The sequence below is a fragment of the Bos javanicus genome, chromosome 3, assembly GCF_032452875.1.
Source record: "Bos javanicus breed banteng chromosome 3, ARS-OSU_banteng_1.0, whole genome shotgun sequence".
Taxonomy (NCBI): Eukaryota; Metazoa; Chordata; class Mammalia; order Artiodactyla; family Bovidae; genus Bos; species Bos javanicus.
Genome location: NC_083870.1, coordinates 70392606 through 70417932, shown reverse-complemented (window position 1 = coordinate 70417932; position 25327 = coordinate 70392606). Strand labels below are relative to the sequence as shown.

The 25327-nt window shown below is 38.6% G+C and overlaps 1 protein-coding gene across 7 annotated transcripts in view; it reads right to left on the bottom strand.

Annotated features, from left to right (window-relative positions):
* Window positions 1-3565: 3565 nt before the first annotated feature.
* Window positions 3566-25327, bottom strand: part of ERICH3 (glutamate rich 3) — a 120594-nt gene continuing 98832 nt past the window's right edge. For all 7 annotated transcript variants that reach the window (XM_061411570.1, XM_061411569.1, XM_061411573.1 and 4 more), the window contains 4 exons: window positions 24419-24862; window positions 12782-12904; window positions 6423-8797; window positions 3566-5819 (listed from right to left, as the gene is read on the bottom strand). In XM_061411570.1, the coding sequence (XP_061267554.1) occupies window positions 6441-8797; window positions 12782-12904; window positions 24419-24862 (2924 nt within the window). In that variant the 3' untranslated portion in view covers window positions 3566-5819; window positions 6423-6440. The remainder of the gene's footprint in view (window positions 5820-6422; window positions 8798-12781; window positions 12905-24418; window positions 24863-25327) is intronic.

Genomic DNA, 25327 nt, shown 5'->3' with positions numbered 1-25327 from the left:
AACACACATAAATTTTGATAAACTTTATACATGAAAAGTAAATGCAGAAATGTGTTTAAGGTAGTGATTTCTACGTTTAATTAGTTTGTGTATCTGTGAACAAATATTATTTTCTGCTACAATGATAGTGTTCATCATTTCTGTTACATATTCTGTTTTTTTTTTTTTTTTTTTTTTTTAAGATATACAGTGGGGCTTCCCTGGTGGTTCAGATGGCAAAGAATCTGCCTGCAATGTGAGAGAGCCAGGTTTGATCCCTGGGTTGGGAAGGGATTGCTACCAATTCCAGTATTCTTGCCTGGAGAATTCCATGGACAGAGGAGCCTGGCAGGCTATAGTTCATGGGATTGCAAAGAGTTGGACACGACTGAGTGACTAACACTAACACAAGTACAGTAGCTGTGCATGTCACATATATAAACAAATGGGAATGGAGGTAGTTTGCTTGTATTGTGCAGCAATGCTCTACTTTGAACTCCTGAGTGATTTACCAAAAATGAAGGACTGATAAAATACCGAAGATGATTTAAGAGGCTTATCAGCTGACAAGTCAATTAGGTTCTCATTTAGTTTTCTTGAAAACAACTGAAAACCACTTGAATTGCAGAAGGATTTATTAACCACCCATTAAGGTCATTCCCTTTCTCAATACCTGCACCATATTTCAAATCATTTCTTTGTCATTTTGTGTCATCCCAGAGGCAACACAGTAAAACTGGTAAATGGATGAACAGCTGGCCTCTATTATGAATGAGAGTGGGAGATTGGCAAAAGGGAAGACCTTGACTCAGGCTAGATCTCAGGCAGGTCCATTTTATGACAAAAGTGTATACGGAGGTTGACATCCGCAAAGTAGCCTTCATGCATCCTTTGAAAACCTTCATCTCCCCTCAGAGGAACACCACACTAGCTTGAGGGTCTCTGTGTCACATTAGTACAAAGCTCCTGAACAATGTGAGATTTCTCCTATAATTTTGTCCTTCCTATACCTTTTGATTATAAGCAGATGTTAATAAGACCAGGAAATGTTTGACAAATGAGGCAGAGAGTTAGTTCTTCTTTCTGTTCCAGGTATTTCTATGTACCTCATTTTCTCTAATAAAAATGGGGGCTTGCATCACTCCAAAATATGACACGGTTGAACAGATTATTAAATAGTCTGAGACTTCTGATTGGAATTTCAAAGGGAGTATGCATTCTCAAACACCTAGCATTTTATTGTAGAGCTTATGTTTTCTGATATTTTGAAAAGTATAGCTTTCCCGTCGCAAGGCATGATATTAGAGGGAAGGATAAAACATAATAAAAGGGGGAAAATGGTGAGTTTGAGAGCAGCTTCTAAAGAATTCCAGTTGTATTTATTCCCTGTTCTTTTGTACCTCTTGTTTCTGGCCACGTAAATGGGAACATCTTTCAAATGACACAATCAGGTGGTTTAAGAGAGTAAAGAAAATGTTATTAAGGTCAGAAGTGTCCTCTCAAGGGCCACAGTCCTTGAAGCTGTTGGAATATTTCACATGCTAGATGAATCTTTTTTAAAGTCTTCTTTTCTCAAATAAAAGTCTTCTTTTCCATTGCAATCTAAATTATTGATCTTAGAAGTTTTAAAGAACTCAACTATAATTTAAATTTAAAACACCAGAGTTTACAAAGTCATAGAAAAAGCTTCACTCAAGTAATTCAGGCCCTTCTTTTGTTGTCCAGTGACTAAGACTTCAAACTCCCAATGCAGGAGGCCCAGGTTCCATCTCTGGTCAGAGAACTAAATCCCACATAACACAACTAGGAGTTCAAATGCCAAAACTTGGGATCCTAAATGCTGGAAGTAAAACCTGGTGCGGCCAAATAAATAAATATTTTTAAAAATAAAATTGTTAAGAAAGAAATTCAAAACCTAATTCTTCCTATCTTTACTTTGGTTGTCTATTTTTCTTTTGAATTATTTAAATAATCTATCATATTCTTTGGTTGATACTGACTGGAACAGTAAATAACCCTTTTCTTATTGATACATTATATATTAATGAGGTTTGATTTTTATATCTACAAAGTAAACAAAAATATGTAAAAATTCACATATAATACCTTCAGTTCAGTTCAGTCGCTCAGTCGTGTCTGCCTCTTTGCTAACCCATGAATCACAGCACGCCAGGCCTCCCTGTCCATCACCAACTCCTGGAATTCACTCAGACTCACGTCCATTGAGTCAGTGATGCCATCCAGCCATCTCATCCTCTGTCATCCCCTTCTCCTCCTGCCCCCAATCCCTCCCAGAATCACAGTCTTTTCCAATGAGTCAACTCTTCGCATGAGGTGGCCAAAGTACTGGAGTTTCAGCTTTAGCATCATTCCTTCCAAAGAAATCCCAGGGCTGATCTCCTTCAGAATGGACTGGTTGGATCTCCTTGCAGTCCAAGGGACTCTCAAGAGTCTTCTCCAACACCACAGTTCAAAAGCATCAATTCTTTGGCGCTCAGCCTTCTTCACAGTCCAACTCTCACATCCATACATGACCACAGGAAAAACCATAGCCTTGACTAGACAGACCTTTGTTGGCAAAGTAATGTCTCTGCTTTTGAATATGCTATCTAGGTTGGACATAACTTTCCTTCCAAGGAGTAAGCATCTTTAAATTCCATGGCTGCAGTCACCATCTGCAGTGATTTTGGAGCCCCCAAAAATGAAGTCTGAAACTGTTTCCACTGTTTCCCCATCTATTTCCCATGAAGTGATGGGACCAGATGCCATGATCTTCATTTTCTGAATGTTGAGCTTTAAGCCAACTTTTTCACTCTCCACTTTCACTTTCATCAAGAGGCTTTTTAGTTCCTCTTACTTTCTGCCATTAGTATCTATTTAATATTCCTCTTCAGAGAAGGCAATGGCACCCCACTCCAGTACTCTTGCCTGGAAAATCCCATGGACGGAGAAGCCTGGTAGGCTGCAGTCCATGGGGTCGCTAGGAGTCGGACACGACTGAGCGACTTCACTTTCACTTTTCACTTCCATGCATTGGAGAAGGAAATGGCAACCCACTCCAGTGTTCTTGCCTGGAGAATCCCAGGGATGGGGGAGCCTCGTGGGCTGCTGTCTTTGGGGTCACACAGAGTCGGACACGACTGAAGCGACTTAGCAGCAGCAGCAGCAATATTCTTCTTCCTAGAAGGAAGTGTATGTGATTTTTTAAAAAGTCAGAGTTTGGACTGAGAAGACTTGAGACTGATTATGATTTTAGACAAGCCACTTAATTGAACTTCTTTTTGCTTATCTATGAAATAGTGATAACATTTTTCCTCTCTGACATTATTACATGTATGTGAAAGACATATGTGAATGTAGAGTGAATGTAAATACATATACTCAAAAATACAGACCAATGAAAATAATTCTCTCTGCTCTACTTTGTGGAGTTTAAATTTTAAGGAAATGACAAAGAAGATTTTAAAAGTCTAGTCTTACTTATAAAGGATCATTTATGTCATATATATACATATGGTTTATTTATGCTTTTAATAATGAAACTGTTTATTTATGCTTTTAATAATGAAACTAGGGAAAAAATCAGTTCAGTTGAACACATAAATAATTTTATCAACATAGTATTTTCAGAGAAAGAATTCACTTCATTGAACTATCACAACACTGAATTTCACAGTTAAACCCACATGCAGATTGTAGGATAATTTTACAGAAAGTGTTTTGATGGAATGTGTTAAATATAAAATAATCCAATGCAATTTCCATTTAGCACATTGTACAAAATGAATTCTTCAATGGAATTAACAAGTTCATAATCTCTCCCATAAGGTGCTATGTATTCAAAGTGCTCTGTAGCAATGAGGTTGAGATCAGAGAAAAAATACTGTAGAACTCCACACAAACGCAGCTTAGCAATAAATGAAATTGGATATAATGGAGAGGAAACCTATTTTTAATGTAAGACAGTGGAGATCTATGATGTGCCATGAGTGATATTCATCCTTAAAAGGGGGTGGGGCTGAAGGATTTCACATACATATCATTACAGTCATAATAAAAATGAGTTTAAAGTTGAGGTCATCACTTTTATAGTGACCATCATTTCCTCAAGTGAAAAGGGAGAAGAGACACAGAGGGTAGAAGAGACAGAAAGAGACAAAGTTCACAATACCTCTGCAATCCATTTTCCAACTGAGACTAATCTTCAATACAATCAATAGTCCGTGACAGCAGTTTTCAGACTATAGTGTACATCAGAATTACCCAGAGGGCTTGTTAAAACACCAATTGCTCTGCCCCACCCACAGAGTTTCCAATTTAGTAGGTATGAGACGAAGGCAGGAATTTGTATTTGGAACAGTTCTGGGTAATGCTGATATCCTGATCAAGGCCGCGTTTTGCGAACCACTGGTCCATTATATTAATACCTTTGATCACTGAATGACTCCTTTATTAAAATGAAACACACCTCTAAAGATAAAAAAAAATAAAGATAATATGCCTGATTTTTAGGGACATAGGGCAACCAGTGTGGACTGTATAATGATTAGGGAAGCAATTCTCAACTTTTTCTACATAGTAAAATCAACTGAAAAATTAAAACAACAAAACAAAAAACTAATGCCTACACCTATCTAAAACTAATTAGATCTGAATCCTTGGGGTAGGATCAAGGATTGATTCATTCATGAAAGTGCCCCATGAAAGTCTAATGTGTAGTGTAACTGGAGAATCACTGCTTTAGGACATCTTCTTTCACCTCCTTACGTAATGAAAAGATAGCCAAACATATGCACCCTTCGGGACACCGGTGTATGAACAGAGATATCACAGGGAAATTGAAATCCCCAAGAGACACAGCTACACAACTATTTCTAGTGATATGGGGGGCAGGGGTAATTTAGAAAGCAGTCATGACCGTTGATTTGCAGTGCACTGCAGGGTTAGTTTCACAGGTTTGAAATAACAGAACCTGGGAAGGTGAGCAGCATGCTAATTTAATCCAAGTTTCTTTTCCACTGAATGACACCAACCAGAGTCTAGAGTCTAGAATGTTGGCATACAGGCTGATGTGCAATGTTTACCTGCTATAATGATTGTTACTCATTTTACTCGGCTAAATTATTTACTACATTAATTTAATTTGAGTGGCCCTATAAATAAGTCCCTCAAGGATAAAATGCTGCAAGCATTTACCTGTTCACCTCAGAAAGCAAGACTATAGAAACATGCAAAAAGAAAGGGCATTTTGAAATAAGATTTAGACCTTAAATTACTGATCTGGCATAAATAGAAATATACTATTCTACTATGGCATAATAGACTATTTATAAGTAAAAAAACATGCCATGGAACCCTTTTCTGGAAGGACTTACAGGTCTGGAACAATCTTTAGCACTGAAGGTACCTGGAAGAACATTTAGAGCTCATTTTCACAGACAAAGCCAAAGATTTTAAATCAAATGCTCATGTATGAAGCTGGGACTAATATGTGATTTTAAATAAATAGGAATTTAAAGAAACCCCAGATATCAGGACTGGGCCTTTCGGGTAATCTTTGGTAAGAGTCAAGCTTTTGAAAATGATAAGTTTGATTTGAATATAGACATGTTAACTGTGTAGAATTAGGTAAGAGCCTTCCAATCCTCCATCAGAAACCAGCACTCTAGGAAGGAGCTGAGCACCTCTTCTCAAGGTGCATGAGATGCTACAGACCAGCTGGCAGATTGGGAATCACTCAGACAAGCACAGGGATTAAAAAAAAAAAAAGTCCCGGTGAGATATTCAGGTGAATCCTTCTCCTCCACTCCAAGTCTTCTGGAAGACGTCTTGAAAATATCCTGAAAGACAATAAAAAGCGTAGAACTATGAATATAATCACTCAGAATAGTAGAAACCAGGCGTTAAGTATACATCATGCAAATAGTAGAAACACAAGGAAATGCTAGAAATAATTTTGGTCTTTAGTTACATCATCAGTATTTTACAGATATATTTTTTTAACAGGCTTCAAATATTTTAATATATTTTACTAATTTATGCTATATATATTTATTAAACTTCACAGAACTTCAGAAATGAAGACAGAGAGCCCATATAAAGGCAAAGTAAGCCTTTTTCCTTTTGTCCCCATGGCACACGCTCTCCTCTGTATCCATCTTCCTGCCCCTGTAAGGGAGAGGAGGAGGATCTCACTGCTTGAGAGCCGTGCTTGCAAAGGCAGAGGCTGGGATTTAGAGTTGTACCAGAGGTAGAAATGGGTCCCTGTATGCCTCTGGTCTGCCTGTCCATCTCACCCAGCCCCTATCCTGATGGGCTCAGCAGCCCCTGGAACTGAAGCCTGTGTGTGCAGGCACTGATAAAGGGATGAGACAGCCCACAGGAGAAGAGACCCCAGGTGGGATATCTGTGTAATCCTACAAACAGGTTGAGCTTAAACTCACCATCAGCCATGAAGTCTCTTAGGCCTTCCCCGGACTCAAGGAAACATCCAGGTCCTCACTTCCTCTTTGCACAGAAAGCTCTTGCTTCTCTTGGATTTCCCTGCAGTTGGGCTTTTCAGAAAGTGTTTCTGCATCCTGTGGACTCTCTCTCCTGGCCTCTGACCCGCTCTCTTGGGATAATTCTAGTCTAAATTCTTCAGCTTCCCCTGACTCCTGCTCCCCATCAGGACTCCCCTTCCCTGCCTCCTCCCCCACCAACTCAGACTCAGCCCCTAGGGTTGTTTCAGCCTTCTCTGCCTCCCCAGCTGGCCCTGGCTTTGGAACCTTCCCTTCCAGGTTAAAAGGTTCCTCTGGAGCCTCAACCTCAGCCTCCAATGCCGAAATCGCAGTCATCTCCTCTGCCACTGGTACATCCTCCCCGCTCAGCACTATCCCCTCTACAGCCACCTTCTCTGCAGCTGCTGTTTCTCCTGGCATCTCATCCACTGTGTGCCAAGCTTCCTCCCCAGCAACATCTGAAAAGGAGGAGACTTTATTTGCTTCTATTTTCCCCTCAGCAGAATCGTCCTCCCTCTCTGCAACTTCTTCTGATGCTCCTCCTCCTTGATGGGGATCTTCCACAGTCATAACCACGCCATGCGCGCTCCCGTCCCCCTTAGGGACCCCGTTCTTCGGCACTCCTGTCCCCAGCGTGCACTCTTTATCCACCTCCTCCTCTGCAATCTCATCCATCACTTCACGGAGTTTTCCTGCCATCATGGAATCTCCCTCAGGAACATCTTGGGTCAAGGCTGTGACGGCTACTCCCTCTGGCCCCTGTAAAGGCCCGTCTTTATTCCTCCCCTCCTGGTTGGTGACCACGTGTTGATCTTTGGTTGCAGACCCTTGGGCCTCACCTGCACCCCTGGGAGTCTGTGCTTTCCCTGTGGACTTGGTTTCGGGGGCTCCTGACACCCTCTCTCCTGCAGGGGTAGACTCCTCTTCCTGCTCTTCGTGGGCCACATTCTCACTAAAGAGCAGCTCTGTTGAGCCTCTGTGCTCTGTGGTTCCGGCATCTCTCAGTCTTTCCCCTCCTTCCCCTTTCCCCCAAACCGTTGTGTTTTCTAGGGAATTTTCAAATCCAGGGGCCGCTTCAAACATGTCTACCTCCTGGTCTCTCAGTGAGTCCTCTCCTTGTTGCCCTGCGTCTTCAGTCACCTCAGATGCCACCGTGGCTGCTTCACCCTCGGCATCACACTCCGTTTCATTTGGGGAGGCTTGTGTCTCTTCCTCTGGTCTTTCTTCCTGCACAGGTTCCCCTGCTTTCCCTTTAAGATTTTGTTCCTCTTCTAAAGTGTCTTCATCCTGAAGCACCTTTGCCCTTGTCACCTCTTCTCTCTCAGATTCAGTTTCCCCCAGAGGTGTTTTTGAACTCTCAGCTTTCCTCTTGTCTCTCTTTTCTGAGTCTAATTCCTCAGGTAACATTTCTTTCCTATCATCATCTGTATTAGACTCTGACTCCATCACCATCCCCTCCTTTTCCACCTGGTCCTTACGAAGTCCTTCCAGGCTGTCCACTGAACTCCCCATCTGAGTAGCCTCAACTTTCTCAGAAGTGGAGGAGCTCAAAGGTGTCTCCATTCCTGTGACTGCCTCTCTCTCTTTGGTCGGCTCGTCTCGCCCCAGCATTGCCTCTTCTAAACCCTCCTCTCTGTCGGATGTAGCGTCTTCCATGGGTCCCCTGTCCTCTAGGTCTGTACATGCTTCCTCTTCACTGTCCTCCACGCCCAGCTTTGCAGACCCAACTGCACTCACAGCCGCGCTCTCAGACTTTCCCTTCTCTGGCCTCACTGCCTCTCTTAGGGCCGCTGTCTCCTGAGCACACCCTGAGTTCAGAGCTGCTGCCTGGCTTGCCAGCACTGCCCTCTCTGAAGCCTGCCCACCTTCAGAAGCTGCCTGCTCCATCTCCAGCACTGTTTGCATCAGGGCCCGTGCCTCAGCAGCCTCACCTTCATTCAGACCTCCAGAGTCTTTTGCTGCTTCTCCTTCTCTGGCACCTAACCCTTCTTTATCCTGCCTTCTATCCCCTTCTGCTTCTGCCTCTGCCTCAACTGCTATGCCCTGAGAGAGCTCTCTTTGCTCCGTAAACTGTCCTACTAATGCCAGCTGTTCTACTTTTGGCTTCCCCTGCCCCGAGGGAACCTCATTAACCCCGGCTTTTCCCTGCTGTGCTGTATCCCCTTTTCCTTCTGTGTCAGCATTCCTGTGTTGAGGACTTTCACCTTCCTCCACTGCTTCTTTCATCTCCAGGGTATGCTCTTCTGATGCAACTTGCTTGGATTTCTTGTTTGAGCTGAGTACAGTCCTTTCCTCCACCACTAGATTCCTATCCAGTGCTATAAAATAAGGTTAGAAATCAAGGTTACTTTAATCAAAGTGCAGGAGGAGACATTACATATAATTTTCTATATATAAGAGATATTTATGTATAATATCAAGGGGCTACTGATATTATATTTCATTTCCTCAACTCTAGGATTCCATCAGCTGTAACATGCACCATGATTTAATAATGGCTTTTCGTGATGAAAAAAGAAGAAAAAAAAGAGCTATCAAATTTAATGGACACACATTGATATTAAAGGAAATTGAACATCAGAACTGTTGAAAACAAACAAACAAAAAAATCCATGCCTTAGAATAATAAAATCTCTCTCCCTCCCTCTCTTTCTTATACACACACACACACACCCCATACACACATACATATATCCCACTTTCAAATGAAATATTAGGACTTGCAGAAAAAATTATGCAGCAAGGAAAATAGTGAGGATTTCATTTTAGCAATCATTGTTCCCTACAGGACCATAATATGCTTGTTCTCAGCCTAGGTTTCTTATACTCATGTGAGCATTTAGCAACAGAATCATAATACAATATGAACTGATCATTATCCCATACATTGCTCCCATTAAAGCTGCTGCTGCTGCTAAGTCACTTCAGTCGTGTCCAACTCTGTGCGACCCCATAGACGGCAGCCCACCAGACTCCCCCATCCCTGGGATTCTCCAGGCAAGAACACTGGAGTGGGTTGCCATTTCCTCCTCCAATGCATGAAAGTGAAAAGTCAAAGTGAAGTCGCTCAGTCATATCCGACCCTCAGCGACCCCATGGACTGCAGCCATCCAGGCTCCACCGTCCATGAGATTTTCCAGGCAAGAGTACTTGAGTGGGGTACCATTGCCTTCTCTGCCCATTAAAGCTACTATATCTAAATTTAGTCATCAAATAACTTCGTAGCTCAAGGTAAGACTTTTTACTATAGATACAAATTTGTGTTGTAGGTCAGAATACCTCCCCTCTACCTTCAGAATTTGATTTGCCTTTGGCAAAAGAGGATCACAGAGCAAGACAGGACTTTGTAGTCTGGGACAATTTTCAACATAAATAACCTACTTGAAGCATTTCATAAGTTTCTCATCCATACTTTCCTGCAAATCTGGGTGTGTTAGCTATCATACTTCAATAAATATAAGTTCAGTGTGTTTCTTAAAAGGCTCCAGATAGATTTCTTATCCTTTAGCAAATATGTGCATTTCTGTTACAGTGATCCACGTAAAATAAATAAAAGCATTCCAGACCAAAGGCCAAAGCATTTAAAATTTTCAAATGCAGAATAATACTTAGGGAGATTAGAGCTTCTCAAATGGTCCTCTCAATGCTTTCTATCAATCTAATCTTCTTTGTTTGTAGAGAACACTGGAATAGATTCTACAAAATAAGTTATAATGCCAGGATGCCGACTTCCAAATGGTATAAATGTATAATGTAGGCAAGTGTGTCTTCCTCATGGTTTTCTCTTGCTTGCCCTTTTGGCTAACCATCTCACCCCTACCCCATCACCAACAATCTCCCAGAAACTGAAAGCCCTGATCTTACTCACTTCATCCTTACTCTGTTACTCCATCTGGGACTGTCCTATAACTGCAGTTCCTCTCCTAACACCACACATGACTGTCCTTTGTTCCTCCTCTTGGCCTCTTACCAGCTATTAAAACAAGCCATTATGAAGTTAGAAAATAACAGCTGATATTAAATTTCCCTTTAAAAATGTATTTGGAAGGTAACTTTTGATATATTCATTCAAAGGAGTAATAGAAACTTCTCCAGGAGAAGGGATAAGCTAAACCCACTCCAGTTTTGGGGGGCTTCCCTGGTGGCTCAGTCAGTAAAGAAGCCCACTTGCAATGCAGGAGACCTGGGTTCAATCTCCCTGGGTTGGGGAGATCCCCTGGAGGAGGGCATGGCAACCCACTCAGTATTCTTGCGTGGAGAATCCCCATGGACAGAGGAGCCCGGGAGGCTGCAGTCCTTGGGGTCGCAAAGAGTCAGACGCAACTAAGCACACAGCACAACACAAACCTCAGGTCTATAAGTAGGGTGCTGTTAACTTTTATAGGAGGTCCTCAGCATACCACAGCAGCTATTTATTATATTAAATGTAGAGCCAAATGGGCTTCCATGGAGCCAGTTCACCTGAAAGAATATGGTTTGTTTTATTTCCTTACAGATTACTAGATTTAAAACAAAATTAAATGAAAGCCATGAGAAACAACATACCAAGTCTCTTTAATAGTATATCTATTACTATTCAAATTCCTGCATGAAAGTATACTTCAATAGTCAGTTATAAAAAACATTTAAGGAAAGTCCTCTGTTTTGCTAAGTTGACCTCTAAATTTATGGATTAATTAAAGCACATTCAGGAATACAGCAGGGTAATAAAATTGCCTAGCCACTATGTAATAACATATTGTGCCTAAATTCTCAGAGAAAAAGTGCTAGTGGCATCTAGCTGAGTTATTACACACACACACACACACACACTCATAGGGCAGTCAGACATGACATTCCTGAAGCAAGGGAGAAAGCGTAATTGAAGCCCTTCTAAGAAATATCAATACAAAAACATGATGTGTTTTTGCTAGTAACCTCATGGGCTTTTGAAAAAAAAAATGAATATAAGAAACCAAGCAATATTCAAAAACAGGGGCAATTTGATTTAGTGACTGAGTGTGTACTTGGGAGTCAGACAGATCTCGGTGAGAATACCAGCTCTGCCACATAATTGTGTGAACTTGGGAAACATATCTCTAAGCCTTCATTCTCTTATCCATAAAGCGATAATAGCAATCCTTAACTCACAGAATCTTTGTAAGAACAAACCATAAAATGCTTGGCACACTGCCTGGCACACAGAGAGCCCTAACAAATCTTCCTTCCACATTCCCCTCTCACTGCATACAATATGTGATATTTTCTTGCTTGAATCAGATTTAATAGACAACAACTACTCTGCCTGCATTGTTGAGGAGGTATGTTAGAACTCCTCTGGTTGAATGGCCACTATGAAAGCCTTGGGTTCTTGAAGCCCAGAGTCCTTCTGCAACTCAGTCCACTCAAGTTCAGGTGTCACCTGGCCCTCTCCACGTTCCCTGGGGGAACTTGAGCTCAGGGAGCCAGCCTAAGTGCAAATCATCTGGCTGCTACTATTTGCCTTGAGTAACAAAGTCCTTTTTCTCTGAGCCAGGAATCTTGTATCTTCTAATGCATCTGTGAGACTGGCTAATTTGTCTGCTTGAAAATAGAGTAAAATCTCAAATACCTTAGAGGGCTTGATGCCCATCATTAAAAATTGGATGTGGGGGGTAATGTGACCACATGATGAACACAATGAAGCCCCCTCTCCCTCCCCCTACTTCCACACACACATACATGTATTTAAATCGGGCTATTTTAAAAAAATTATTTACTAAATACAGGGAAACCTGATTTCAAGGACACAGGCTGTGTGACTAGATATATATGTGTCTGTTGAGTCACTCCAATAGGCACTCCTGCAGCTGGAACACTCATCATCAAAAGCCAGGTCATTTGCTGATGGCAATGAATTCTTGCCTAATTTTAAAAAATAAGGAGTTCAAATAAATCACCATGAAATGTGTCTGGGCTCTTCAAGTCTCCAATGGGTCAGTTAGGCACATCCACCTAACTGGGAGACATGCTAAGAAATAATATTGGTCTGAAAATCCCTACCAATATTTTCTGTTATTTGCAGTCCTTTTTTATTATCTGAAATCCTTTTTTAAAAAACAAACTCTAGGCACCAATGTTTTCAAAAAAAGGATGATAACTTTCATATCTGATGTCAGCTCCAAAGCTCCTCTTAATGCCGCTCAACCACCTCCTGCCATCACATTCACTGGTCAAAAAGAAAATAAAGACGGAAAGAAGGATAAGAAGATGAAAGATGGAAATGGCACTGCCTTTTGCAGAGGCTTTCTGAAGATCTTTCCTAGGTAATGATGCACCCTTACCTGCACCTGTGTCAGTCTCCAGCTTCCTTGAGAGTTCCTCTCCTTCTGTGCTGCTAACACCAGCCTTGGAGTCATAGTGGCAGTGGAGGCTAGAGTCCACAGCTTCAGCTACTACCTGTTCAACTGATTGGAGACCACATAAAATACCAAAAGGTATTAAAAACAGGTCAAGGAAACATTGTAAATGAAACAGCAGCAAGTGGGGTTAATTTAAAAGCATTCACATTAAGATCCTGTTTTTAAAATGTCAGGATTAAACAATGCTCAAGCTATGATTTCAAAATGAAAACAAATAGGAAATCATGAAGAAATCCATGCAAAGAGATACTTACATAAAAAAAAAAAAAAAAGGCAACAGCCAGAAGCAGTGACAGATTTGCCAAAGGCACATGCAATGAAATGACTGTAAAGGAATTTAGTTGCCTTTTCCTTTTTAGAAACGTGTTATGGCTTTTATAATCCCAATCATCACTATTCTTTTAGATCTCTAAAACTACCAGGACTGACTATACTATAAGCATTTCGTCCGTTAGTAGATATTTCAGTGATGTGACTCCAACACTCCATGTGGACAGAGCAGAAAAGATATTGCATAATTCCTATAAATTTGACAGTAAAAGCTGCTGTAGACATTTCTGTTTACCTGCACTGATTACTAGCACTGAGCTTTAGGAATGCAAAGACCTAAAGAGTTCAAGTTCCACACTAACTGTGTCACCTTGAGTAAGTTCTTTGGCCTAAGGCTCAGCCTCAACTTCAGTATACTCATCTGTCAAAAAAGAGATATCTTAGTGATTATATTGGGAGCATTAAATGAAATAATACCTGTAGAACATGTTTATATTTAACTTATTAACAAGTGCCTAAGCACCTAATGGGGCTTCCTTGGAGGCTCAGTTGGTAAAGAATCTGCCTACAATGAGGGAGACCTGGGTTTGATCCCTGGGTTGGGAAGATCCCCTGGAGAAGAGCATGGCAACCCACTCCAGTATTCTTGCCTGGAGAATCCCCATGGACAGAAGAGCCTGGCGGGTTACAGTCTGTGGGGTTGCAAAGAGTCGGACATGACTGAGTGACTAAGCACAAGCACCTAATACATAATAATAGATGAAATGATGAGTATGTTTATTGCAAGTATTATCTCCCACTTTCATATAATTCTAGGCAACCTGTAATATCCGTTAAGTTTGTCTTTAGTTTCTGGCACAACCCTGTCTACATCCCTTGCTTATCATCTGATGACCTGTGTCTCCAAATCTCTGACAGCTATCATTACACCACTTCCTGGTTAACAAAAGCTCACAAAAGAATACTAGACCTAGATTATCCCTTTTATATAAAAACATAGTTTCTCCAAAATATCCTCCCTCTCTATCTTTCTCTCCCTTTCTTTCCTTGCCTCCCTTTTCTCTTACTTCCTTGCTTTCTGTCCTCTCAGATAGGCTGATGCAGTTGATCCAAAGATTGTACTTCAAAAAAAGCAGAACTAGAATGTGATCCCTTGCTCAATTTAAGGTGAGTTGCTAAGAGGCAGTTAGTTACTTACTCATCCCTCTGTGTTTGGAAACAAATAGTGAGATATCTGATTCACATGGCTTTCAGGGAAAAAATGGAATGACTTAACTACATTAAGAGAAAAAATATGGAAGTGAAAAGAAGTGCTTCACATAGGCCAAATGTATGCTCTGTAAGAAGTCTTTGAGCATCAGTTTTCCTCACTCATCCAATCCACCGAATACAAAAAGGTTTTTTTTTTTTATAATAATATAGTTTAGAGATGACATCAACTCATGACAATTAGGTTATCATTGTTTTTTTTAAACCAAGTCAATCTTTATTTTAGTAACTTTATAACATAGTATATATAAGTTAGATATCATCTTTCCCACTACACTAATGCTGGCACTGTTTAACTAGAGAGTCTAGATAAACAGTGTTTTAGGTCTTTGTGTATAAATCTGCTTGGTCCACTAAGCAACAGGTTGGCAGGACAGGAGGGTGGGGCGGAATCTGATTTGGTATCAATTACTGAAGCTCTGTTTCATCAGAGCCAACAGGACATCTAGGCTTTTCCCCAAGTAGTCCACAAGCTATAAAGAAATATGGTTTACTATAGTTACAGAATCGTTATGTTGTATATCTGAAGTTAATATAATGTCGTGTGTCAATATTACCTTAATAAAATATTTAATATGATTTACAATAATAATAACTAAAATAAACAATTAGCAGCTATTGAACCAAAAGACTATTCTAAGAAGCCAAATAGTACTAGCATAATCTATAAATTACAGACTCACTCAGAATTTCCTGAAGCTTGTAGTCCTTCTCTCTCAGGACTGTAATCACCACTTGCCCACGTCAGCTAGTTTCCCCCAGGAGGGTTAGGCTTTGGAAGTTGATGAGAGCCTGTACAGTTAGGTGCTGCCTGATTCAGGTTTAGCAAAAATGGGACACTGGCCTGAGCATCAAGGATTTATTAGGTGTGAGATCAGAAAAGGCCTCACTTGGTTACTTTTTTCTCAGATGTTCTTCTGAAACTGAAACTTAAAAAGCAAGACCTCAGCCAGCATCTAACCTTGACCATTTCCCACCTACTGTAAGGGAGGACCATGCATGCTGAGACTCCCATGTCAGCAGTGTGACACATCGCCCTGTTTCCTCTATCTATTTAGCCCTTCATCCCTCAAGGCTCTGCTCCTTCACCTTGCTATAAAGATGACCATTAAAAGCAAAGAGAACTGTCAGTTCCCATAGCATCTGCAGCAAAATGGAAGAGGCTCATACAAAGAATTTCATAGGAAAACATCTTTTCCACTCAAATGTTATAGGGTATTTTGAGATATTTTTAAAATACCAAAATATTATTACATTACAGTATTAGCTTTCTATTATGAAAACAAACATTTTAAAAATAATATATGTTATTTTCCCCAAGTATGAAAAGAGTACATATTCACTACTTGAAGCTTGAAATAATAACGATAAAAAAATACAGAGACAATACAACTAAATACAACAATATCCTAGTTTCACCATTCAGAAACAACTAGTAGTCAACATTTTGGCAGGTTTCTAAGTATTTTTTTTTCACTTTACTACATCTATAGATAACATTTTGTATCCCATTTTATTCATTTAGCAAAATATTGTGACCGTTTCCATGTATCATTTAATAAGAACTATTCTTCAATAACTGCACAGAATATTCTAATAAAGTTTTACTAAAATGTGGTTGACCAATTGCCTGGTGTTAAATGTTGAATTGTTTCCATTTTTTGTGATTATAAAGCTACTTCAAATACAGATCATAATTATTTTATTATTTCTGACTATTGCCTCAGTATAAATTCCTGGAATTGGAATGATTGGGTCAAAGAGCATGATAACTTTTAGATGCTTTTGATATATGTTTCTCTATGTTCTTCAAAAAAGGAGGTCAATTAATAATTTCACCTCTAATGATAAGGAGTCTTATGTCCCTGTACTATTGCTGACAGCTTCTCAGTTTCCACCAATTCCTTCTAAATTTGATAATTTAGTCATTGAAAAGTGGTGGCAAGGATATGGTTTTCAACATTAGTAGGCAAGCTTTCTAAATTCATTCCCTTTCCTCTGCTTCTTTTGAAGCTAAACAAATCAGCAGTTCTGTATCAGAAGAAAGTTTTGCCAAGAAATGTTTATCTGAATTTTAAGAGCCTAAGAAGGCCATAAAAACAGAGTAAATATATATCCAGGTTTATTCCAAGTTCCCAGTCACTTTGAAAACTATGACTGTTCTTTGATCACTTTTTGTGTCGCCAATCAATTATCTTCCCGGCAACTCCCCGTGACAAAATTCATGACTAACATCATTTCCTACACAGTGAAGATGTTCATATGTTACCTTTGGCATTGAAACATGGCTTACAAAAACCCAGGATTAATTACAACTCAAGACCACACCTGTTCAAAGATAACAGATTCAGAAAGCTAAGGTCTATCCTCTACACAGTGGTGAGAATAATCTTTTCACAACTTTCCACTCATGTCATTTGTATGCTCTGATTTTTCCAGTGACTTCCTATCACAGAATAAAATCCTCCTAATGGCATAAAAGTTTTTTTCCCTCTGGCCTCATCGTCTCCCACTCTCAGCTTGTCCATTCTGCTCCTGTCACAATGACCTCCTTCCAAATTCTTCACTCAAAAACTATGCTCCCAATTTAGACTCTGCATTTGCTGGGCTCTCTGCTTCTTGTGCTTCTTCTTCAAATGACAGAGTGACTTTCCCCTGCACCTCATTTCCCTCTCTGCTCAAATGTCCCCTCACTGAGAGAGGCCAGCCCTAAAAAATACTACCCCTTCCTCAAACCATCACTCTATCTCCTTACCTTGATTTTCTTTTCTGCTAGCACTTAGCCCATATGCTCCATTACATGTTTGTTTTTCACTTGTTGGGCATATCTCTTCCCAGAATATAAACTTCAATATAGGCAAGCACTTTGTTACGGTCACACTGAGAACAGTGTGGCATAAACAGATACCTAACAAATATTTCAGAAGGAATCTATGAAAACAAATAGCTATATGCTTTCACAATTCACTCAGAATAAAAATAAAATATAAAAACAAACAAACAAAAAACAACAAAAAAGAAATTGTATTTAGAACTGCAACTCTTAATGCATGATTTTCTTGTTCTTTTATCAAGACCATTCTATCCTGCCTCAGATCAGATCAGATCAGTCGCTCAGTCGTGTCCGACTCTTTGCGACCCCATGAATCACAGCACGCCAGGCCTCCCTGTCCATCACCAACTCCCGGAGTTCACTCAGACTCACGTCCATGATGATAAAAATTGCATTTTATTTAAATCCTACTATTTAGGTTTATATTACTTGGCCAAGCACTATGACTTCTTCTGATTCAAATATGAAAGTATAAAATGCCTACTTCTATATACATTTTACATTATATAAAACTTTATTAATATTTTATTTATATTCATAATGTATAAATTATATTAACTTCACATATTAAGGCACATAAATTATTCCACCATGAGAATACAATGTGTCAAAATGCATTAAGACAGTTTAAACTAAAAATAACAGAGAAAACTAAACACATTTAAATAACACTATGCTCTATAATACTGAATTAACTCCCAAGGACACCATCTCATTGCAGCTAGCAACTATAATCTTTTACTTTACCCACTTCACTGCATACGACTTATCTTTTCTATAAATTCACCTGATTTTTTGGTGGACTGGACAAAACCTAATTAAGTGTGACATATTATAAAATACTTAGAAGGAAGCTACCACTTTATGTTATCAACATGAAAGGTATGAAGGCATTAAATGCAGTACTTTACAAATTTATCCATTGCTATAAGTGAAAACAATTCAGATTAAGTTAAGTTAGACACAACAAAACATCATTAATTGTGTGTGACTTTTTGGCACAGAGACGTTCTTAACATAATCACAATTTTTATTTGAAGTCTAGTGGAAAATGATTAATTCAGTGCTATGCAAAATGAGATAGAATCTTTTACACATTATCTCAGCCCCCATTTCATTTCAACCTAAGGTTCTAATCAGGGAGCTAAGTAAAATATTAAAATATACACATTTCAGTCTTCACTAGCTTCTGGTTTAATTTATATAAGCTATGTTTTGCAGCAGAGTCACCTAAATGACCTTCATTTCAAGCACATAACTTTGGTTCCATCCCTTTCTCCCTCAGCCACCTAACTGAAGATTTAATTAAGGAGAAGGAACCACCATAACCTCTCTGCTTGGTATCAATATAACACATGATGCATTCAAGACCTGGTTTATTTTATCTGAAATTTTCTTAGGAATGTTTACTCATATAAAGACTTTGAGAATAGTTGTCATTACCTATTATTTTAAATATTTACAAATTTATTGCATCATTTCCTGGAGTTTATTTTAAAAACATCAGTACTCAACTGTCATTAATCTACTAATCCTTAGGGGTTTTGATGCCATAATTCTTTTACATTATCCTGAGTATTTTACAAGGTTCTTGTGCTATTTTGCTTATAAATGTCTCATTTTCCACTGTCTTTTAATCTCTCTGCCTTTAGGTCTCTCTAACCCAGAAATTTTATTCCTTTGTGGAAAATAGGCCATAAAACAAATCTACCAATTCTTACACAGAAAGCAATATTTAAGAAAAGTTGCAAAGTTATAAGATACTAAGGCAATACAATGGCATAAAATGTACAGTAAATAAGAATAAAAGTACAGTTATATATGCAGATATGAAAAGATATTCAAGATATAGTGTTAAGTGAAAAACAACAACTTGTAAAACAAATGTGTTTCTATCGGCATATAAAAATGACATCTGTATATATAATATATAATATGATACATTTAGATATGTTTATATAGAGAGAAACTTTTCTGAAATCATGCACACAAAAAAATACTTATCCACAGTTTTTGCTCAGGAAATAGAAAAAAGGCCAGGCAAGGAAAACCCTAGCTTTCATCTTATTCTCATCTATTCTGTGTTATGAAAACTTTTCAACCAATCTTTTATAATAAAAAAATTTTTTTTCAAAAACTTTAAAATGTCTATTACCTTTGATCCAGAAATTAAACTTCTTGGAAACTAGCCTAAGAAAATAATTGTTAATTTTAAATTATCTTAGGTAATAAGATATTAGGGTATGATTAACAGTAGTGAAAATAGGGGAAAACTTATGGAAATGGTAAAATTATGAAAAAAACACAGGATAGAATAATACACAGACATTAAACATATTCATGAAGATTACATAATAACATAAAAATGTTTATGGTATAAAGTTAGGAATAAAAAGCAAAATACAACATTTTATAGAATTTATGACAACATAGATTTGTAAACTCTAACTTTAGAAATAAAAAGCCTGACCAAATGTTGAAAGTGATTTTTGTGTGTGATAAATCCACAGATATTTTGAAGACCATTTTTCACAATCTCCTAAATGTTATTTTGTAAACTATTAATGAAAAATAAACACCAAAAGAGGTCTGGTACATACATACAGTTCAGTTCAGTCACTCGGTCGTATCCGACTCTTTGCGACCCCATGGACTGGAACATGCCAGGCTCCCTGTCCATCACTAACTCCTGGAGCTTGCTCAAACTCATGTCCATTGACTCGGTGATGCCATACAACCATCTAATCCTCTGTCTTACCCTTCTCCTCCAGCCTTCAATCTTTCCCAGCATGGGGGTCTTTTCCAATGACTCAGTTCTTTGCATCAGGTGGCCAAAGTATTGGAGTTTCAGCTTCAGCATCAGGATCTTCCCAATAAATACTCAGGACTGATTTCCTTTAGGATAGACTGGTTGGATCTCTTTGCAGTTCAAGGGACTCTCAAGAGTCTTCTCCAACACCACAGTTCAAAAGCATCAATTCTTCGGTGCTCAGCTTTCTTTATAGTCCAACTCTCACATCCATACATGACCACTGGAAAAACCATAGCTTTGACTAGATGGATCTTTTTTGGCAAGCAATATCTCTGCTTTTTAATATGCTGTCTAGATTTATCATAGCTTACCTTCCAAGGAGCAAGTGTCTTTTAATTTTATGGCTGCAGTCACCATCTGCACTGATTTTGGAGCCCCCCAAAATAAAGTCTCTCACTGTTTCCATTGTTTCCCCATCTGTCATGAAGTGATGGGACCAGATGCCATGATCTTCATTTTCTGAATGTTGAGTTTTAAGCCAACTTTTTACTCTCCTCTTTCACTTTCATCAAGAGGCTCTTTAGCTCTTCACTTTCTGCCATAAGGGTGGTGTCATCTGCATATCTGAGGTTATTGATATTTCTCCCAGTAATCTTGATTTCACCCTGTGCTTCATCCAGCCCAGCTTTCACATGATGTACTCTGCATAGAAGTTAAATAAGCAGGGTGACAATATACAGACTTGACATACTCCTTTCCCGATTTAGAACCAGTCTGTTGTTCCATGTCCAGTTCTAACTGTTTCTTCTTGACCTGCAAACAGATTTCTCAGGAGGCAGGTCAGGTGGTCTGGTATTCCCATCTCTTGAAGAATTTTCCACAGTTTGTTGTGATCCACATAGTCAAAGGCTTTGGCGTAGTCAATAAAGCAGATGTTTTTCTGTAACTCTCTTGCTTTTTCTATGATCCATGGATATTGGCAAATTGATCTCTGGTTCCTCTGCCTTTTCTAAAACCAGCTTGAACATCTGGAACATTCACAATTCACATACTGTTGAAGCCTGGCTTGGAGAATTTTGAGCATTACTTTACTAGCATGTGAGATGATTGCAATTGTGTGGTAGTTTGAACATTCTTTGACATTGCCTTTGTTTGGGATTGGAATGAAAACTGACCTTTTCCAGTCCTGTGGCCACTGCTGAGTTTTCCAAATTTGCTGGCATATTGAGTAGCCAGCAAATTTTGTAGCACTTTCACAGCATTATCTTTTAGGATTTGAAATAGCTCAACTGGAATTCCATCACCTCCACTAGCTTTGTTTTAGTGATGCTTCCTAAGGTCCACTTGACTTCAGACTCCAGGATGTCTGGCTCTAGGTGAGTGATCACACCATTGTGGTTATCTGGGTCATGAAGATCTTTTTTGAATAGTTCTTCTGTTCTTGCCACCTCTTCTTTATATCTTCTGCTTCTGTTAGGTCCATATAATTTCTATTGTGCCCATATTTGCATGAAATGTTCCCTTGGTATCTTTAATTTTCTTGAAGAGATCTCTAGTCTTTCCCATTCTATTGTTTTCCTCTATTTCTTTGCACTGATTCCTGAGGAAGGCTTTTTTATCTCTCCTTGCTATTCTTTGGAACTCTGCATTCAAATGGGTATATCTTTCCTTTTCTCCTTTACCTTTAGCTTCTCTTCTTTTCTCAGCTATTTGTAAGACCTCGTCAGACAACCTTTTTGCCTTTTTTGCATTTCTTTTTCTTGGGCGTGGTCTTGATCACTGCCTCCTATAATATGTCACTAACCTCCAGCCATAGTTCTTCATACATTAGATCATAAGAAAGTCATAAACCTTGCCATCTAATGTTGAACCCATTTGAATGAAAAGATAACAAAATGTTTTAAAATTATAGATCTGATCAAGTCAAGAACACAGATTTCCCATAATAGTTGAGAAAAACAATAAACCTGTACACTTTTCATTTCACAAATCCGGAGGGAAAACCCACTTTTTTCCAAGTGACATGATTCTAGTTGAATGCTTCTATTAGTCCACGTATCACATAATTAGAGCCCATATTATGTGCAGATTATTTTACAGAAAGCTGTCTACTTTCATAAATCCAAGTAAACAATCTAGTTTTCTGATGTGGAAATAAATGAAATAATAATGTCAATGTTGCTACTGAACTTTAACATTCTACCTTTTGGGTCAGCAGTTTGCTAAATTGTACAAATATTCTAGATTATATTCCATGTACCAGAATTGAACAATGAAATCCAAGATCAAACTTTTGAATTATTTTATTAAAGAGCTTCAAATGTATTTTAATAGGAGTCCTAACTCACATATGGGAAAATCATTTTGAAAATGTAGGGGGTCTTAATGTTATAATTCTAGGGCAGAGGTTGGCAAACTTTTTCTGTGAAGGGCCAGACAGTGAATCCTGAGGGCTTCGTGGGTGATAAAGTCTCTGTTGCAGCTACTTAACTCTGTTCTTGCAGAGCAAAAGCTGCAACTGAGAATATGTAAATAAATAAGCATGACTCTTTTCAATGAAACTTTATTTTCTGGAACTGTAATATGAATTTAATATAATTTTCATGAGTTATCATATATTCCTTTGATTTTTTTCCAATCATTTAAAAACAAAAAAAATATTATCTCACAGGCAATACAAAAAGAAAAGTGGTAGACCAGATTCAGCCTGTGGGCTGAAGTTTGTCAAACTGTTCATCAGAGTTTTTAACTTATTCTAAGCTAATATCCCTTGCTACTTCCCCATATTCAGCATGCTTTTATCCTCCTCCATCCCACCTTCAAAATCCTATCTAACCTTTAAAGTCCTCAAATATGTCCTTCATGAAAACTTTCTACGTGTTCTTTATCAAATGGGCCTTCTCTTCCTTTGAAACTTTCATTTGTACTTTCTCTGGTTTTTATACATGACTACTGACCTTGTCCAGTTATGTATATGCCAAGCCTTCCTCTTAACATTTTGTGGATGAACCCACTCCAGTTCAGTTCAGTTCAGTCACTCAGTCATGTCCGGCTCTTTGCAACCCCATGGACTGCAGTACGCCAGGCCTCCTTGTCCGTCACCAAGTCCCAGAGTTTACTCAAACACATGTCCATTGAGTCAATGATGCCATCCAACCATCTCATCCTCTGTCGTTCCTGTTCTCTCCTGCCTTCAGTTCTGTCCCAGAATCAGGGTCTTTTGAAATTAAACCGTCTCTTACACATTTCTTGTTGATCATGGTGCATGGCAGAAGGTTAATGATGATGGTTGAATGGAAAGATAACTATTTGACATCAGTTCCTGGATATGGGCCCCAGTGGTTTAATAAAAGCTTTTAAGTTTCTTAAAAAATATTGTAGACATTAAAAGTATTCATAAGATTTAAAACATAGACGGATTTTAGCAATATTAAAATGTGACAACAAATTTTATGTCGGAGTCAAAAAGAATGCCCACCATGTTGGTAGAGAAGATAGATGGAGAGATGGGAGAGATATAAGGCATGGGGTGCTATGTGAGAGCCAAATATCCACAGGACACAACTTAGTCCTTTAACTGTCCTCCTAGAGTTGAAAAAAGTATCAGACCATCCACTGCCTGTGGTATCAGGGCCTGATTATCCTGGGACACGTCTTAAGACTTTCAATGTCACATTGAACTTCTTATACACCCAGGAAACCCCTGGATCAGAAAGTTACTCAGCTTCAGACAACTCAAAATTAAGTTTGGAGATTTCTACGAAATCTTTAAATTTTCATTTAACTCTAAATTCCTACTGCACAGATGCAATAGGAGATGTTCAGAAACTGGAGCCACTCTCCCTAAATTCACATTCTAGGAATGTTTCTTATTATCTATATGATCCTTGACATCTTACTTAACCTCTCCAAACCACAATTTTGTCATCTGTTAAAAAAAGAGACAATGACAAGAGAACCTAACTCATGGGGATATTGGACCATTGTGAGGATTAGGCAAGTTTCTCTATCTAAGTACTTAGCACTATTACATAGAAATCATCTATCAGTGTTAGCTATATATACAGGTGACTGCATATTTAGAAAAGAACAAATAGCATTGCTAATATTAAATAACCTCTAAGAAGCCACGCATACCCTTGCCTTCAGACATGTATTTTATTTGATTTTTGAGATAGAACTGCCATAGGAAGGAATTACAGAAAATAGGAGACAAGTTATATAAGAATTATCAAGTAATTTTTTAAATGCAGTAGAAGGAAAACAGCAAGCTGAAAATACATGTATGGTTATGTGACATAGAGAGAAATAGGAAAAAATTGAATCCTTCTGGCATTATCGCAACAGTATTTCCCAAGCTTTGGCAGAATGCAGTGATCAAGATCAGGTTCCATGCACAGGGACAATGGCAGGTCAACTCAAAGGCCGTACTTACCACCTTTATCCACCCTATGGGGACCTGCCTTTTTGTCCTTCACCTTAGCAGTGCTTTCTTCCCAAAGCTTACTCTTCCTCTTTTCCTTTTCTTCCTTGGAAACATGTTCCCTGGACTTCTCAAATAAGCTCTCTGCAATCATTCCAGTTCCTTTCTCTGCTTCTTGTTCAAGAACATTCTCCAAATTTTCCTCTATCAGCAGAGGCTTGGTCTCCATATCTGTTTTTATTATTTCTTGTTCTTCAATTTCTGGAGAATCCTCAGTTGGAAGGTGGGTTTTTCCTGGCTTATCATTTTCACTCAACTCTTGAGAAGATGGACTTCTGACACTTTCATCTGGACTGTTTTCAGCGTTGGTCTCCTGGTCCCCCACTGCAGATTCATCTTCACTAGAACTAGAATATGGGTGACTTCTGGATGAGGTTGATGAAGCAGTTTTTCCATCTATGAAAAATAAAAATGATGATATCACTGTATTTTCATAAGGGGAAATTTAATAATTATTGTGGGAATTACGTTCATAATTAATCATATTGACATTTTAAATATAGTTTAGTAGATTTGATTCCCTTTTCCCATATATTCCACATACTTATCATGATAAAGAAAAATCTATGTAATCTGTGAGTCTGTAAAAATTTTTAGTAGAAAGTCACATTTGAAAACAAATAGTGTTTATTTTTGGAGAGCCATATCATTGGAAAAAAACTATCTGTTTTGTTATAGAAGAAATGGAATAATCTTTTACTTGTTCAGCAGAAGCATTTATTTCATTATCATCTTGGGTAGCCACAGTATTCTCTGTACATAAAGTTTATATTTTTATCTATTGCAACACCCACCATACTAGTATAGTCTGGTAGCTGAGTATAGTAAAAATATCCATCGTTGTTGTTGTTCAGTCACGCA